Source organism: Phycodurus eques, chromosome 15 (genome assembly GCF_024500275.1).
Source record: "Phycodurus eques isolate BA_2022a chromosome 15, UOR_Pequ_1.1, whole genome shotgun sequence".
In the NCBI taxonomy this organism is placed as follows: Eukaryota; Metazoa; Chordata; class Actinopteri; order Syngnathiformes; family Syngnathidae; genus Phycodurus; species Phycodurus eques.
The window spans coordinates 10,197,486-10,213,429 of NC_084539.1; the positions used below are offsets into that span (position 1 = coordinate 10,197,486).

The 15,944-nt window shown below is 43.3% G+C and overlaps 1 protein-coding gene across 3 annotated transcripts in view; it reads left to right on the top strand.

Moving 5' to 3' along the window:
- ptpn13 (protein tyrosine phosphatase non-receptor type 13) overlaps positions 1–15,944 on the top strand; it is an 88,141-nt gene that overhangs the window by 14,049 nt on the left and 58,148 nt on the right. For all 3 annotated transcript variants that reach the window (XM_061699217.1, XM_061699218.1, XM_061699219.1), the window contains exons 3-7: positions 2,351–2,517; positions 4,272–4,337; positions 4,421–4,606; positions 7,428–7,515; positions 9,697–10,329. In XM_061699217.1, coding sequence (XP_061555201.1) covers positions 2,351–2,517; positions 4,272–4,337; positions 4,421–4,606; positions 7,428–7,515; positions 9,697–10,329 — 1,140 coding nt within the window. The remainder of the gene's footprint in view (positions 1–2,350; positions 2,518–4,271; positions 4,338–4,420; positions 4,607–7,427; positions 7,516–9,696; positions 10,330–15,944) is intronic.

Consider the following 15,944-nt stretch of genomic DNA (forward strand, 5'->3'; position numbering starts at 1 on the left):
GTGGTGGTAGTGTGATGGTCTTTGGGCTGATTGATGGAACCATGGATTCTGCTCTTTAACAGAAAATCCTTAAGAAGAATGTTCAGCCATCAGTTTGTGACCTCAAGCTGAAGCGCACTTGGGTTCTGCAGCAGGATAATGAGCCAAAACACACCAGCACATCAACTTCTGAATGGCTTCAAAACAAAATTAGTGTGTGGCCTAGTCAAAGTTCAGACTTTAATCCGATTTGAAATGCAGAGACATGACTTTAAAAATGAGGTTCATGCTTGAAAATCCTACATTTTTGTTGAATTCAAACAATTCCACAAGATAGAGTGGGCCAAAAATATCCCCACAGAGATGTGAAAGACTCATTCCCAGTAACAGAAAAATGCTTGGTTTCAGTTGTTGCTGCTGAGGATGGCCCAACCAGTTATTAGGTTTAGTGGGTCATTACTTTTTCACATAGAGCCAGGTAACTTTAGTTTTATTTCCTTCATAAATTAAATCACCATTTAAAAACAGCATCTTAAGTTCACTTGGGTTTATTTCTCTCTCTCTCTCTCTCTCTCTCTCGCTCTCTCTCTCTCTCTCTCTCTCTCTCTCTCTCTGTATAATCTTAAAGTGGGGAAACTGCAAAAATATCAGAATTTGAGAAGGGGGTCAATACTTTTTACAGCACTGTATTGATGTCACTAGATTGTGTACCTAATATTGTGACTGAGTGTGTTTTCACATAATGCGCTGATTGTTCAGTTTTACTGCCACTGAAAGTCAACAGAAACCGATACTCGCTCAAGTTTATGTTTACTTGGATGGTAGAATAAAAAAACTTCACCAGTCACAGTTATGAACAAGTGGATGTTATACATAGGGACAAAACAATTGCTCAATCTATATCACACCTTTTAAGAAATAAAATACCCAATTACATTGAAGGGTGGAGTTAATTCCAGGTTTGCTTCCATCCTTCCATGATTCAGCTGTGCATTCTACAGCAGTCAACCTCCGAGTTGCTCCATTTTCAACACACACAAAAATCCCCATTGAGATAAAATATATTTGTAATCGTTTCTTCTGGTTGGTGATAGTCGTTCGCAAGATCCAGCTTTGCTGTGTGGATTTTGCATGTTCTTCCTGTTATTGCATGGGTTTTCTCTTGGTACTCTGGCTTCCTTCCACATCCCCAAAACATGCATGTTAGGTTCATTGAAAACCTAATTGTGAATGCTTGCTTGTACAGTAGGTGCCTTGTGACTGATTGATGACCAGTCTCGGGTATACCCAGCCTCTCATCCAAATTCAGGTCAGATAGGCTCCAGCTCACCAGCAAGCCTAATGAGGATCAATTGTAAAGAAAAATGGCTTGATCAAATCAGTCCCTTGTTTAAAAATAAATAAATAAATATTTAAAAAAAAAAAAAAAAAAAGCTAGTCCTATCAAGGAAATCAAATCGGGATATAGATCCAAAGAAAAAACAGTAACCGCGCTGAACATCACTTAACAGATCACCATAATTACAGTCTGTGACAGAGCTGAACTCTGTGTTGACCACTGAAATATTGCTCAAATTTGGCTCGGTTATCAGTATGTGTGTGTTTTGCTGTTTGACTTTACTTGTAACCAATTCTGATTCTCTTGTCCTTTTCATTTTGTGTGTGTGCTAGTCTATCTTTTTGCTGTGTCTTTGCTCAACCTTGTGTTCAGTACTTAGAACAAGACCTTGTATCAAATGACATGCTTTCTGTGCCATTGGCTCCATGAAATGGTACATTTAGTACCTCAGATAACCTCTTATCACAATGACGGAGTGCATTGTTTTAGGATGAGCAGTAGTATTTTTATTTTTTTCCTATTAAGAACGATTTCAGTAGTTTTCAACAGGAAACTCCTATTTACATAGCAAATTCCAGCTTTTGGAAATAAAATGTTTCAAGTTCGTCTATGTGTGCGTGTGTGTGTGTTTTATTTTACTGCACCTCTCCTGGGTTTTCGTATCACTTAGAAGAAAAGAATTTTGCAGCCCTGCTCAAACATTCCTTTGTATATTTTTAAAACATGCTCTAACCGTGGAGCTGGCTGCGGCCTGGTCGGAAAAAGTAAATTTCTCCCAAAGGCCATTCCTCTCTGCCTCTGTGCTGCAACAATTATTTTCTCGCAGCTTGTTTGTTTACCTCTACCATCTTGAATTTCCTCAACAGTCTCATCTAGGCATGAAATGTGACTAAATCTCTAAGCTTTGTTTCAGTGATTTACCTTATCACACCATGTTTGTAACAATAGCTTGGAATTCATCTGATTGGATGTGTTTGTTTGGCTTCCTGATCTTATCTCCCGTGGGTCATTTTCTGTTTCCCCCCTTCTCAGACCCCTCAGCAATGGGCTTCATCATCTCCCCTTGGTCCCTCCTGCTCATGCCCTCAGGCAACATCTCCTTCACAGATGAGTATTTCACCCAGCAGGACCTGAGAGCCTTCACAGCCCCTGAAGTCCTGGAGGGGAGCAACCTGCCTTCTGTCTCCGACATAGAGAAGGTACAAAAACATTTGTCCTGCAGGTCATTGGTGTTTAGTATTTCAGCGGCCATGTCAGAAGCCCAGACAAACACTGTGGGTGACTGTGTGTCACCACACACGTATCTTATTTCAAGTTTTGACACTTAACCGCAATTATTTTTGTTGTTGTTGCTTCTTTGTTGAGATTTCCTCAAAGCAGGTTCACGACGCATAACTCAAGGGATACATTTTCACCCTTAAAAGGCCACACGTTGAGTCTGGAGAAATTCAACAATAAGACCTTAAAAGTGTGGCTGGGCCTCGGCGGTGACTGTGGCTGGCGGGGACTCAACTTGCCTATGCACAGTATCAAACATCTAGCCGGGGACTTCCCAGGTGGGCCTTCCATGGGCAGGTGGTCTCTGTGTGCCCCCCCTTGGTTATGGTCCCTTATGTCCAGCCATCTGGCATACAGCCTGGTGGATCTCACAAAGCTCCTCGGCGGGACCTTCAGTGGTGGCCCGTGCCTTTTGGGGGGACTGTGGCTCACTTTCCCTCCAGTTACGAGAAATATGGAATGCCAGCCATGGGTCACCTTCCCTGAGCACAGTGTCGACCCTCCAAGAGAGGGACTGTGGGCGCCAATGGTTACGGGTCAGGGCTTGAGAGATACTGCGGCCAGCCTCTGCTCACTTTCCCTGGGTCATGCAGACAGGACCTCCAATGGAGGTTGGGCCTTGGGAGGATTTGTGTCCAGCTGAGGCTTACCTTCCCTGGGCAATATGTTAGACCTCCAACAGAAGACTTCCAAGGAGAGTTGGTCCTTTGAAGGAACTGTGGCGGGCTATGGCAGGGCCAGACTTGGAAGGGACAAGGTCACCCATGGCTGGGGTACAATGCAGTACATAAAACTTTTCTTTCCTTTTTTTATTTTTAAATAAAGTATTGTTTTAGTAATACTCTATTATACAGTATATATTCAACTATTATCTTGATTCTTCTCCACTAATTGTTTTGAAGTTTTGTTTTGAAGAAAACCTATAGTCCTCCTGTCTGTGAGGTGTGAGGGGTCTATTTTGAATACACACTCAGTTTGCAAACAAGTTTCCTTGCCAGATAAAGCATTGAATTATAGCTCCTCACGGATCTTGGTGCATTCGCAACAGTTGACTGCAGTGTTGTTTTGTTTGTTTTAAACCACACCCCCTCTTTTAGAGCATATGCCTCCAGTAGAGGAGCTGAAAGCTTGTATGACTGCATTCCCCTCTTCGGCACAGTCCCGCAGACCTCAACACACTTTTGTGCTGAGTCAGTTTTCCAACACTGGTCTTGTCTCTGCTAGCCCCTGGAGGCTTTATTTCAGGGCTTGAAAATCTAATCCCCAACCACCCCCCACCCTCAAACTGTGAGTTAGAGATGTTTTACTCTCAATACATCTTTCACTTTGCTGTTTTTATTAAATGTCAACATATTCAGAAAATGTCTTCAATGTAAAATGAAAATGTGAATAGTTATGTTGCATTTCTTGGCCATCAGAGCGTTATTCTTTCATCCACCAAAACTAACATTGAGGGGAAGTAAATTTTCTTCCCAGTAGTAACAGGAGAAAGAAAGGGGACCGTTTTGAGGTCCCCGTCCTTCCAAAATAACAAGAATTTAATGTCTTATGTCTTTATTTTGGACCTTATGACTTCAGCTCCCAGTTTATAGCACTTGACATTTACATTCCTCATGTTTCTGTGGTCTTTGTTGTTTATTGTTCTTGTTACAAACATAGCTATTCTCTTGTGCAGATGCACATGTACTCTTTGGGGATGACCCTCTTTTGGGGAGCTGACTACGAGATCCCCCAAACCCAGGTGAATCAAGCCTGCTTGACAACATGTTGCTTCCTCCTCTGCTTGTCGTAACTTTTGTGTCTTGACTTTGTGTCTCCGTGAAGCCCATGAAGTTGGGGGAACACCTAAACAGCCTGCTCCTCAACATGTGCGACGATATTACACTGAGTCGAATGTCGCTGCGCACGGTGCTGGACGTCTGCAGCAAACACATTCGAAACTCCACTTGCGACCCTCCGTTCTCCTATATCCGAAAGCTTGTCCGCTTGGTGCTGGGCAGCCTTTCCCAGGTATGTTAATTTGCCACAGTAGCGGTGATCATATGGTCCAAGTTGTTACCTACAAAGAGATTGTCTAACTTCCTGTATACTGGATTTTAGGTATTCATCTAAAGATGTTCCTGTTAAATCCACACATTGATACTGTCATAAAATTGGCCAACTGAAGAGAAAATTTCATAAAGTTTGGAAAAAATAATCTATATTAAATGTTATCCAATTTGTCTGAAATCTGATTCACAATGGAGCATTTGGCAGCAACAAATGTTCTCTTTTTAGCCTCATTTACAGCTACTGGTTTGGTTCAGTTCCGGATGTTTTTCTGTTTTCATTGGTAAGGGGTATGAGGTGCAGTAATGCAGTATTTTGTAAGGTGGACCTAAACACAATGCTTTCCTTTGACTTGGAGAGAGAATTTTCACTGCCAATGCCAAATGACATGGCAAAAAATGGTGCATTTTACAAAAACCATGGGGAAATATAATGGAGAGAAATTTGTTTCTGTAATTTACAGAAAGTGTTGGCTCATTGCTAACCTGTTAGGTTTGTTTTCCTTTTTACATTTATTGATGAGATACAATCTATGATGTCATGTCATTTACAAAGCTGAAAAACGGTCAACACGCACTGCAGTGCAAAGACTGATCTGGATTACTGATCTGAACCTTACCATAGCGAGCTGAACTTGACCGCATCTTCAGATGCTTACAGTATATGTATCTGCAAAATTTTAAGACTTCTGGATGTTTTTTGTCGTTTTCATTGCAAAGGCTCCCATTATTTCCCATTTTCCATTGTTGGTGTACCAGTCACATAAGTATTATGGTTCACTTTTGTAGGGTGGAGCTAAACATGCTGCTGGTCATTGTGAAACATGCGCTGATGTCATGTTATTTACATAGCTGAAATCCCACCAATATGCAGTGCAAATGCATGCCTGACCAGTTTTTTTTTTTTTTTTGCCTTTCTCAACTGTACTTTGGCAAACCATACTGAATTGTACCGCTTGATGGAAACAGCTCATGCCAAAGCAGAGTTTTCCGATCAATTTTTTTTCTAGATCGTGTATTTGCATCATAACATTTTGGGTTAAGATTAAATCTGTTTAGATACGTTGCACAAGATATATTTTATTCATAGCAGTCCAAAATGTTTTGAGTTTAACAGTAAATCACAGTTTTAGTTCTGTCGTGATAACTTTTTTTTTTTTTTTTTTTTTGCTGTATCGGAACATGGGCCAAACTTTCTTCAGTTTTGATCAGGTTATGGTGTTTGTTTTTCACAGATTCAGTGTTGTTCAATAATTTTCCAAACCGCTTATCCTCACTAGGATAATGTCCGCACTTGAGCCAATCCCAACTGACTCTGGGCGAGACACCCTGAACTGATCACCACCCAATCGCAGGGCACATATAAGCAAACAACCATTCACACTCATATTTACACCTACGGGCAATTTACAGTCCTCAGTTAAACTACCATGCATGTTTTTGGGATGTGGGAGGAAACCGGAGTACTCGGAGAAAACTCATGCAGGCACGGGGAGAGCATGCAAACTCCACACAGGCGAGGCCGGATTTTAACCCGGGTCCTCAGAACTGTGAGGCAGATGTGCTAACCAGTCGCCCACCCTGCCGCTCAGTGTTATTCAAAAGACAGTTAACATTTCATCTGCGTTGACTTAATCCAACCATCCAGTTTCTATAGTGGTTTGGGCAGCAAGCATGGTACACTTTGGACTCGTCGCCAGTTAATCACAGAGCACAGGAGACGAACAATATCACATTCACACCTACCTGTATGTACAATTAGAGTCTTCATTTAACCAAACGTGCATGTTTTTGGAATGTGGGAGGAAGCCGAACTAACCGGGGAAAACTCGCGCAAGGACAATGGAGAGCATGCAAAGTCCACACAGGAGGACTGGACTGAGATTCAAACCCAGTATTTCTTGACTGTTAGGCAGACACTATAACCCACTGTTCTGCCTCACTTGATTATTTTATATTTATTTTTTAAGATGGTACCTTTTGAGTTTGCAGCCTGTACCAAGAGCTGCACTCCCTTTCCTCTTTAATTTCTACTTTTCCACCATTGTATGTCATTTTAATGTTCATTCTTTGTCATGTTTACGCGTCCTGGACTATTTTGGAAGTTCTTGGCCTTGGCCTTGGCTTTCATTGGAGCAGCGTCTAGGTGCTTGTTATTTTGCATCTGCAGTCAGCGATTTCCGCGAATGGGAGCGGAAAATGTCGGTGCTTTTGAATTGTTTCCACCTGACTGCATTAAGCGGAGAATTTCGGTGCTGTTGGACTGTCTGTGGTACGGCTATAAGGAGCGGGACCGTGTGAAGATTCGCCCCCACAATGCGGAGTTGTGTTTGTCTCCCGCAGGAAAATTGGGAAGGAATGAAAGTCTGTGTTGGAAAGGTCAAAGAAGCTACAGAGACGACTGGATGGCACAAAAACGTTTGATCCAGTCTTTCTGTATGTGTGTAACGCTCCACAGCTTTCAGCAAACGTGAGTGACATTATGCACACTGTGGTCGTGACTTCTTTGATCCCGGGACCCTCATCCTGGTTAACAGAGATATTTCTGCACATCCTGTCAGTGAAGTGCCAAGGTGAAGGGAGCTGCAGAGTGGTTGAAAAACATTTATGGTTCATTTACAGTTCTACAGTTCGAGGATGCCCGCTGGGTTACATTGTGGTCTCTTCATCAAAATACCATATGTTGTATATATTGCTGAAAAACATCACTACGTCCTTTTTATAAGTATAAATTTAAAGATGAACAGCTAATTTCTGTTTTTTTTTTTCTTCTTTGCCCTAAGCTGGATGGTTTGGTGACTGACAGAGAGTCTCTTCCTGAGCGGAGCAAGGAAATTCGGGAGAGGCTGAGGGGGAAAGGCTTGCCTTCAGGTAAGGTGAACACAGATGAACAAATAAACAGGACAAAAAAAGAGGAGAGTTTGCTCAGAGGATCTATTATCCCAATGCCGAAGATTCAGCTTTGTTGTGGTAAATCACGCTCATTAATAGCTCAAATATAAGGACAAATTGCTTAAACTCATGTTGGTACAGTTTAATAGGTTAGACGTATTCCATGTCTATTATGTAATTCTAAACAGAGGCTTAGTTGGAATTAATATAAATGTTACATTGCGCTTTTGCTAGTTGCATGCTCATTTTCCGCGTGAAAAGAGTGCAAGTTGTTGAGGAACGTCCAGAATCGGGCTTCGATTTTGGAAATTATGACCAAATCCTCCCGGTGGTTTTCTGAGAACATGTTTCCAGACCCACGGAAAAGGGAGAGGGAATACTCAAATATGGCTGCCATCCCGATTATGTAAGTGTGGCATGGCATTGATTAGAGTTGCATATTTTGGAGAGCCCCGAAGGCGCTGCTGCTCTGCTGTTTGTGTCCATATTTTGTTTCTGTGAATGAGCAGCTGGCAGCCGCAGGGCAAAGAGTCTCACTGAGTTCTTAAGTGTCTTTCTTCTGAGGGAGCAACATCCCCTTCTAAAATGAATCGCTGTTTATATTTTGTCCGTTGACCTTAACAATTAATTAAATTCTGCTTTGGAGCTTTTATGAGCTTGCTTGTTCCTGGAAAGACTGTACTTTCTAACACAACTTGGAGAAATTGCCCTCTGTTATCTTGCTGCTCATCAATGTACATATGCATCGACGTGAAGACATCGACTGTAGTAAAACTAAAATTAAGTAAAACTACTCACCTTTTGAAGACACTTCACGGACATGTCGTGAAGAGGGACCATGAAAAGCTTTTCATTTACATGCAAGGCTTGTTTTCCAGCCCGCAACTAAACCCTGAAATAAACACTTATTTTTTCCCATTAAAAAACATGTAGTAATTGTAATTATCCCAGTTTATAAACACTGTCCTTTGTGCACGGACATTAAAGAGTTCACCGCTACGGCCCTGCAACCTCTGTTGCTAACCAAAACTGTAACACCTACTGAGGCAGTTAAGAGACTGTTCTCTGCACTGCATTAGGCCATGCATGAACATTTCCTGTACAGTTGTTCGTCATAACACGTACACAAAACACAAGGAAAACACGTGAGGAGTTAATCTCTTAGCTGCTCTTTGAGCTGAAGTCTCACACAATATGCTGACTTCTCAGGTGATGTTACACATAATGAAGGTTCAACTCCATTATAACAAAACTTAAAGTAAGACTACTTCGCCTTTGAAGACGCTTCATGCACACAGAGTGGCAAAAGAACAGAAAGGGCTTCACTGGTCATTTCAATGCAAGGCTTCTATTGAGTGGGGAAAAAAGCGGTTGGATGAGTGATTAGCCCATCTGCCTTGCAGCTGAGGTTGGGGGTTGAAAGCTGTGGCCTTCCTGTGTGGAGTTTGCATGTTTTCCTAGTGTTTGCATGGGTTTTCTCTGGGTACGCCGGCTTCCTCCCACGTTCCAAAAACTGATTTCTTAGGCTAACTGAAGACTCTATATTGTCCATAGGTGTGAGTGTGAATGGTTGTTTTACTATGTGCGATTGGCTGGCAATCAGTTCAGAGTACCCAGCCTCTCGCCAAAAGTCAGCTGGCATAGGCCCAACGCTCCGCCAGGAGTGAGGATAAGCAGTACAGAAAATGGATGCTTCAAATACCAGTCCACAAATGAACACTTTCTCCAAATAATTTTTTCCTTTCATAGACTGCTGGAAAATGTGACTACATCAATTTATAGACACTAGTGGCTAACCAAAACGGCAGCACCTCATGAGGCACATATACAGGTTCTCCCATTAATTAAAGTGTGGAGACTGGAATGCATCCTTGTGCAGTATTTGAAGATGTTCGCTCAGATTATTCCCTTTTCCTGTAACGGTACACAAGAAAAACACAAAAACAGGTCCAAGAAAAGAGTTTTTTTTTTTTTAGTTAATCTTTTGGATGTACACTGAGTCTCTCACTGATGATTATTCAACCCTACCAAAAATGCAAGCTTTAAGGGCATTCGACTGTGGAGGTTCCATTCTAGCGCTTTTTATCCACCATTATGTTGTGAGTATTTTAATGTTGCTTGATTTCTGAATGGAACTTTGCCTTTGGTGTGCCCTTCTAGGAAGGAGTGCAGCCCCCAGGGTGCTGGAGCGCTACCGGGCCAGGACTCAGGAGCAGAGCTCTCTCAACCGGGTCCTCAGTCGCTCCATGGGCTCCCTGTCGGTGCAAGACATCATAAGGGGGGATGAAGGGGCTGGGCTGCAGTATCCCAACTGGGACTCTCACCCCGACTCTGAATGCCCCGGCGAGATGTGCCCCACGCTTGTCTCACTCCAGCACCAGCACTCCTACCCCTACCTGCACCCCCTTCATCCCCAGCAAAAAGGGCGACCCGTGGAACTGGACCGCAGGTCTTTACCGTTCTACAGCGCAGACCTGAGGGGGGCTCAAACCAGGAAGTCCTGGGCTTCCTCCGTGGACTTGGCCTGCATCGACCCCGAAGCCCTTCGCTTCGGAGCCTTGGAGGACGCGCGCAGAGGCAGCAATGCTTTAAGCACACAAACTATCGGCAGGATCAAATCGCCATTCAGCGCATCCAGAGAGAGGGACTATCGCTACTTTGAGTTTGGTGGGCTAAAGAGCCGGAATGCCCATCACCTCTCTACCCCGTCAGTCGGCTCAGGCCTGCCAGGTGCCTATGACCGCATCAAGGAGCGGCAGAGGAAACTGCAGATGCTGCGACAAGCGGTGGATGGTGAGTCAATCAAGTTTAATCTGCAGTCTTTCACTACTGATGACACTGATAACTGAGAAGTAGCAAATTACAGTGGAATCCCCCAAGTCAAACAAAATCCATTCCGTGATGCTGGTTGGCTCCCCGAATTTTGAAAATTCAGCCCCTGAAGGTGGTTTGATTTATTCATTCATTCATTTTCCATACCGCTTATCCTCACTAGGGTCGCAGGCGTGCTGGAGCCTATCACAGCTGACTCTGGGCGAGAGGTGGGGTTCACCCTGAACTGGTCGCTAGCCAATCGAAGGGCACATACAAACAAACAACCATTCACACTCACATTCACACCTACGGGCAATTTAGAGTCTTCAATTAACCTACCAAGCATGTTTTTGGCATGTGGGAGGAAACCGGAGTACCCGGAGAAAACCCATGCAGGCACGGGAAGAACATGCAAACTCCACACAGGTGGGGCCGGGATTTGAAACCCGGTCCTCAGAACTGTGAGTCAGATGTGCTAACCAGTCTTCCACCGGTTTAATTTAGCAACATGAAATTTCGTAGGCTCGTCTATCATGGCTAGACCAACAACAACAGTCTCAGCAACCCATGACCGGAAACAGGAAGTCAGAGATTTTGGTTTGAAACTGCCATTCTAGGTCATTAGTCCATTTACAGTTTACAGTCTTAGACATATGGGCAAAGCTAAATTGCAAAGAGTTTGAGTTTAATGACGTACCATGAAGCACACACAAAAATAAAAAACACACACACACAGGAGATCTGCTGTTTTGATTTGAAGCTGCCACTTTTTATGTCATTTACAGCAGTATTTTTGCCATTTCCAGTTGCCCTTCAAAGATGGACTTGTCTTAAGAGATTTTGTTCAATTACTGCCAAATGTTAACCAGATACAGCACACAAAAAATGGATGATGCTGAATTGTTAGTGTAATTGTATAGAGGCAGTGCATGACAGTGAAGTTTAATTACGGTACTTGTCACACACACAAAAACTGGAAGTCTGCCATTTTTATGAAGCAATCATTTGTATAGTTTTAATTGTCTTTCAAAGACGAACGTGTCCTCTAGTCTGGATTTTGTCAGATTGCTACTAAATATTAACCACACTAAATAAAGCATTATTGTGAAAAATCTTCACTTTAATCTTAACGTTTGATGACGTTCCATAAAACACAAACTTCAGATAATTCGCTTGTAAAACTAAAATGAAATAAAACAACTCACTCACCCAGGCGGCACGGTGGACGACTGGTTAGCACATCTGCCTCACAGTTCTGAGGACCCGGGTTCAAATCTCGCCTTGCCTGTGTGGAGGTTGCATGTTCTCCCCGTGCCTTCCGTGGGTTTTCTCCGGGTACCCCGGTTTCCTCCCACATCCCAAAAACATGCTTGGTAGGTTAATTGAAAACTCTAAATTGCCCGTAGGAGTGAATGTGCGTGTGAATGTTTTTTTTAATGTGCCCTGCGATTGGCTGTTGACCAGTTTAGGGTGTACCCAGCCTCTCGCCCACAGTTAGCTGGGATAGGCTCCAGTACGCCCGCGACCCTAGTGATGATAAGCATTATGGGAAATGAATGACCGAATGAACTCAACCTTTGAAGACTCTTGTCAGACACCCAGTGGTGAGGGAAACTGGAATTGTATCTCTCTTTATTAGTGTTTTTGGCCATTTTGCTTTTGGCTACATGCTTTTTTTAGATCAGCATCTGCTTGGTATAATGGTAATGAGCAGTCAGACCCTTTTCTGACTTCTCAGTAAGCGCAGTTTTTCTCTTTTCCATTACTGGTACCCTTTTGTGGCGACATCAGAAAAAAAATGCTAAAAAGCTAATAAAACCTTGTGGAGTTAGTTGTGAAAAGCTCATTGAGCTTAAGTCTCACACAATTTGATCTAGTTTCTCTTGTTCTAATCTAGGTTTGAAGCATTCTTTTCTCAAAAAGTTACTGGTAGTTTGAATGCTCAACTTTGGAGGTACAACTGAACACAGAACTCTTATATCAGAGTCAGAATCATCTTTATTTGCCAAGTATGTCCAAAAAACACATAAGGAATTTGTCTCCGGTAGTTGGAGCTGCTCTAGTACGACAACAGACAGTAAATTGACCGAGAACACTTTTGAGACATAAAGACATTGACAAAAACAGTCACTGGGCAATAAAGGGTTGCTAGTTATCTGGTAATGCCGGTACAAATTTTCTTTTTGACAATTGTGCAAAAAGATGCAGAGTCCTCTTGCACTTACAGCAATTTGAATGACTAATATAGCAATAGTCCGGTGCAATGACCATTGTGCAAAGGGTGCCGAGACTTCAAGGAATGTATGCAGTTTAAAGTGACGAGTAGTGCGATAATCTGGGACAATGTCGATTGTGCAAATGTTGCAGATACTCCTCAGTCAGTATGCAAATGGGGCAGATGCTACTCTGGCATGAGTGGTCAGTATTGGTCAACAACAGATATGCAAATAGTGCAGCGTGGTGAGACTACTACAGTGAGTGCACGAGTAATATATAATTGGCCCGACGGAAATGTGACAACAAACTCAAGACAAAAAAAATTGGCAGCATGTTGCAATGGAGTTGTTGGTTAGCTGTTTAAGAAGTTGATTGCAAGAGGGAAGAAGCTGTTGGAATTTCTGCTAGTTCTAGTTTGCATTGATCGGTAGCGCCTACCTGAGGGAAGGAGCTGCAAGAGATGGTGACCGGGATGTGGAGGGTCTGAGAGGATTTTGCACACTCTTAGTTCTGGCACCGTGCAAGTCCTCAAGGGTGGGTAGAGGGGTCCCGACAATCTTTTTAGCAGTTTTGATTGTCCGTTGCAGTCGGAGTTTGTCCAAACCAGACTGTGATGGAAGAACACAGGACTGATTCGATGACTGCTGTGTAGAACTGCCTCAGCGGCTCCTGTGGCAGGCCGTACTTTCTTAGAAGCTGCAGGAAGTACATCCTCTGCTGGGCCTTTTTGAGGACGGAGTTGATGTTGATCGTCCACTTCAGGTCCTGAGAGACTGTAATTCCCAGGAACATGAAGGTCTCGACGGTTGACAAAAGGCAGTTGGATCGCGTGAGGGGCGGCTGTGCCGAAGGATGCCTCCTGAAGTCAACGATCATCTCTACAGTCTTGAGCGTGTTCAGCTCCAGGTTGTGTCGGCTGCACCACAGCTCCAGCCGCTCCACTTCCTGTCGATATGCAGACACGTCACCGTCCTTGATGAGGCCGATGACAGTGGTGTCATCTGCAAACTTCAGGAGTTTGACAGCCGGGTGCGTTGAGGTGCAGTCGTTCGTGTCGAGAGAGAGAGAAGAGCAGCGGAGAGAGGACACAACCTTGGGGCGCCCCGGTGCTGATGCTGCGTTTGGATGAGTGTCCTGCCCATCAGGAAGCGGTAAATCCACTGGCAGAAGGCAGGCGAGACGCTGAGTTGGAGAAGCTAGGAGGAAAGGAGTTCAGGGATGATGGTGTTGAACGCTGAACTGAAGTCCACGAACAGGATCCTCGCGTACGTCCCTGCACTGTCGAGGTGTTCTAAGATGAAGTGCAGTCCCATGTTGACTGCATCCTCCGCAGACCTGTTTGCTCAGCAGGGGACCTGTGACGCTCTTGAGGTGGTCCAGCACGAGACGTTCAAAGGACTTCATGACCACAGATGTCAAGGTGACCGGCCTGTAGTCATTTAGACCCAAGATTGCAGGTTTCTTGGGGACTGGAATGATGGTGGAGCGTTTGAAACAAGATGGTACTTCGCACAGTTCCAGAGATCTATTGAAGATCTATGTGAAGACTGGAGCGAGCTGGTCCGCGCAGATTTTGAGGCAGGATGGGGACACATGGTCTGGGCCTGCCGCTTTGTTAGTATTTTGTTGTTTGAAGATGCGTCTCACATCCTGTTCGTGGATGGTTAACTCAGAAGCCAGAGGTGTGATTGTGGTCGGTGGTGCAGCTGGGTGGGTGTGGGGTGATAAAGTGTCCTTTTCAAATCTGCAGTAGAAGGTATTCAAGTCGTTGGCTAGTGTGCTATTGTTCTCAGCTTGGGGGGATCGTCGCTTGTAATTTGTCAGCGATTGTAATGCATGCTCATATAAGATGCATTATCTGGATTCCTCCCCCCCCCCCCCCCTTTTTTTTTTTTTAAGTAAAGAACTCAGTCAGTCAGGTTTCTGGCTAAGGAAGCAATATTTTTTTCTCAGATGTGATTTGACCCCATAGTTCTGACTGCAAGTCAGATGTGACGTTTGATAAATTCCATCAAAATAGTGGTGGGAAGTTTCACCCGCTTCTCATGTATACATGGCGTATGCCTTCACTCTGAGCCTTAAGATCAGGTCTTTCCTGATACCGTTTAATGTTGGATCATGACACGTATGACCTTGGCAGCCTCTAGCAATTAGAATTTACACCGATGTGATCGACATCGGCCGATAATTAGCATTTTACACTGATCGACCCATCGGCTTTCATGTCATAATTCACCAATCCGATCAATGACGTCAACGATCAGCTCCGCAAGAGATTTACTCTGCGTCGCCGTCGCGTATGAATCCCAAAGCTAGTTTATTTTTAGCCTTGTGACGTGTCTTGTGGTGTAGTACTGTAACTATCTGACAGCCAATAAAGTTTTTTTCAATCTTGTCAGTGAAAAAACATGTCGTCGGTGTGGGACTATTTTGCGGTGTCTCAGACAAACAACACTTAAGTTATTTGCAGTAGGTGCACTACTGAAGTACACCGTGGGGAATGTCATCTAAATGCTTCAACACAACAAATTTGATCAGGCAACTGAAGAATGTACAGAAGGAGGAGCTTGGTGCGTTCAAGCAACGCAGCGTGGGGAAAAAATAAAATAAAATAAATATAAAAAAGAGGAAAAGCCAAACGGACGTAAACTCTGGACAACACCCGTCCATATAGCCGGGACAGTGAGAAAGTTAAGAGTAAGCATGTCATTAACCGTTTTTGTTAAAGTAATTTACTTGCAATAAAGTAATTTAATTCCATGAAGTTTACACCTATTATTTCTGTCATGTTGTAATGTTGATCTGACCTAAACTTATGTCAGTGGCCAATCCTTGAATGCCCCCTATAGGTCATTGTTTTAACTTTTGTCTAAAATGCTAGAGAATAATTTTGAAGATACTCAGTATACAGTACACAAGTATATACATTAAATTAAAAAGTCATGGAAATAGACACATTGCTCCATCTTGTGATCAGATCGGTGATCAGTTATCATTTTTTTTAAACTTGCTGATCAGCCCCAAAAATCCTGAACATGTAAAACCTAGTAACAATACACGATTGTTGTCATCATAACAAATACACTGACTCACTTAAGAGTCCTATTGTGTGCAGCACACCACAGACACACACACACTCACACACTGTAGTGGAAATGTTGCTCAATTTGAAAATATGCCATTTCATTGAAAGAAATTTTGCAAGTTAATAATGTGACACATGTCTGAAGATGGCACATCGTGTTTGACTTCAAAGGATTACGCCGCCTTCCATAAAATAGCTTAACTCTACTTACTGGTATGTACTGTGCCAAAGTCTTTGGCGAAGACTTGATTTATTGTTTTAGAAGGAGGCTACTTCCTGGGTTATGTAGGGT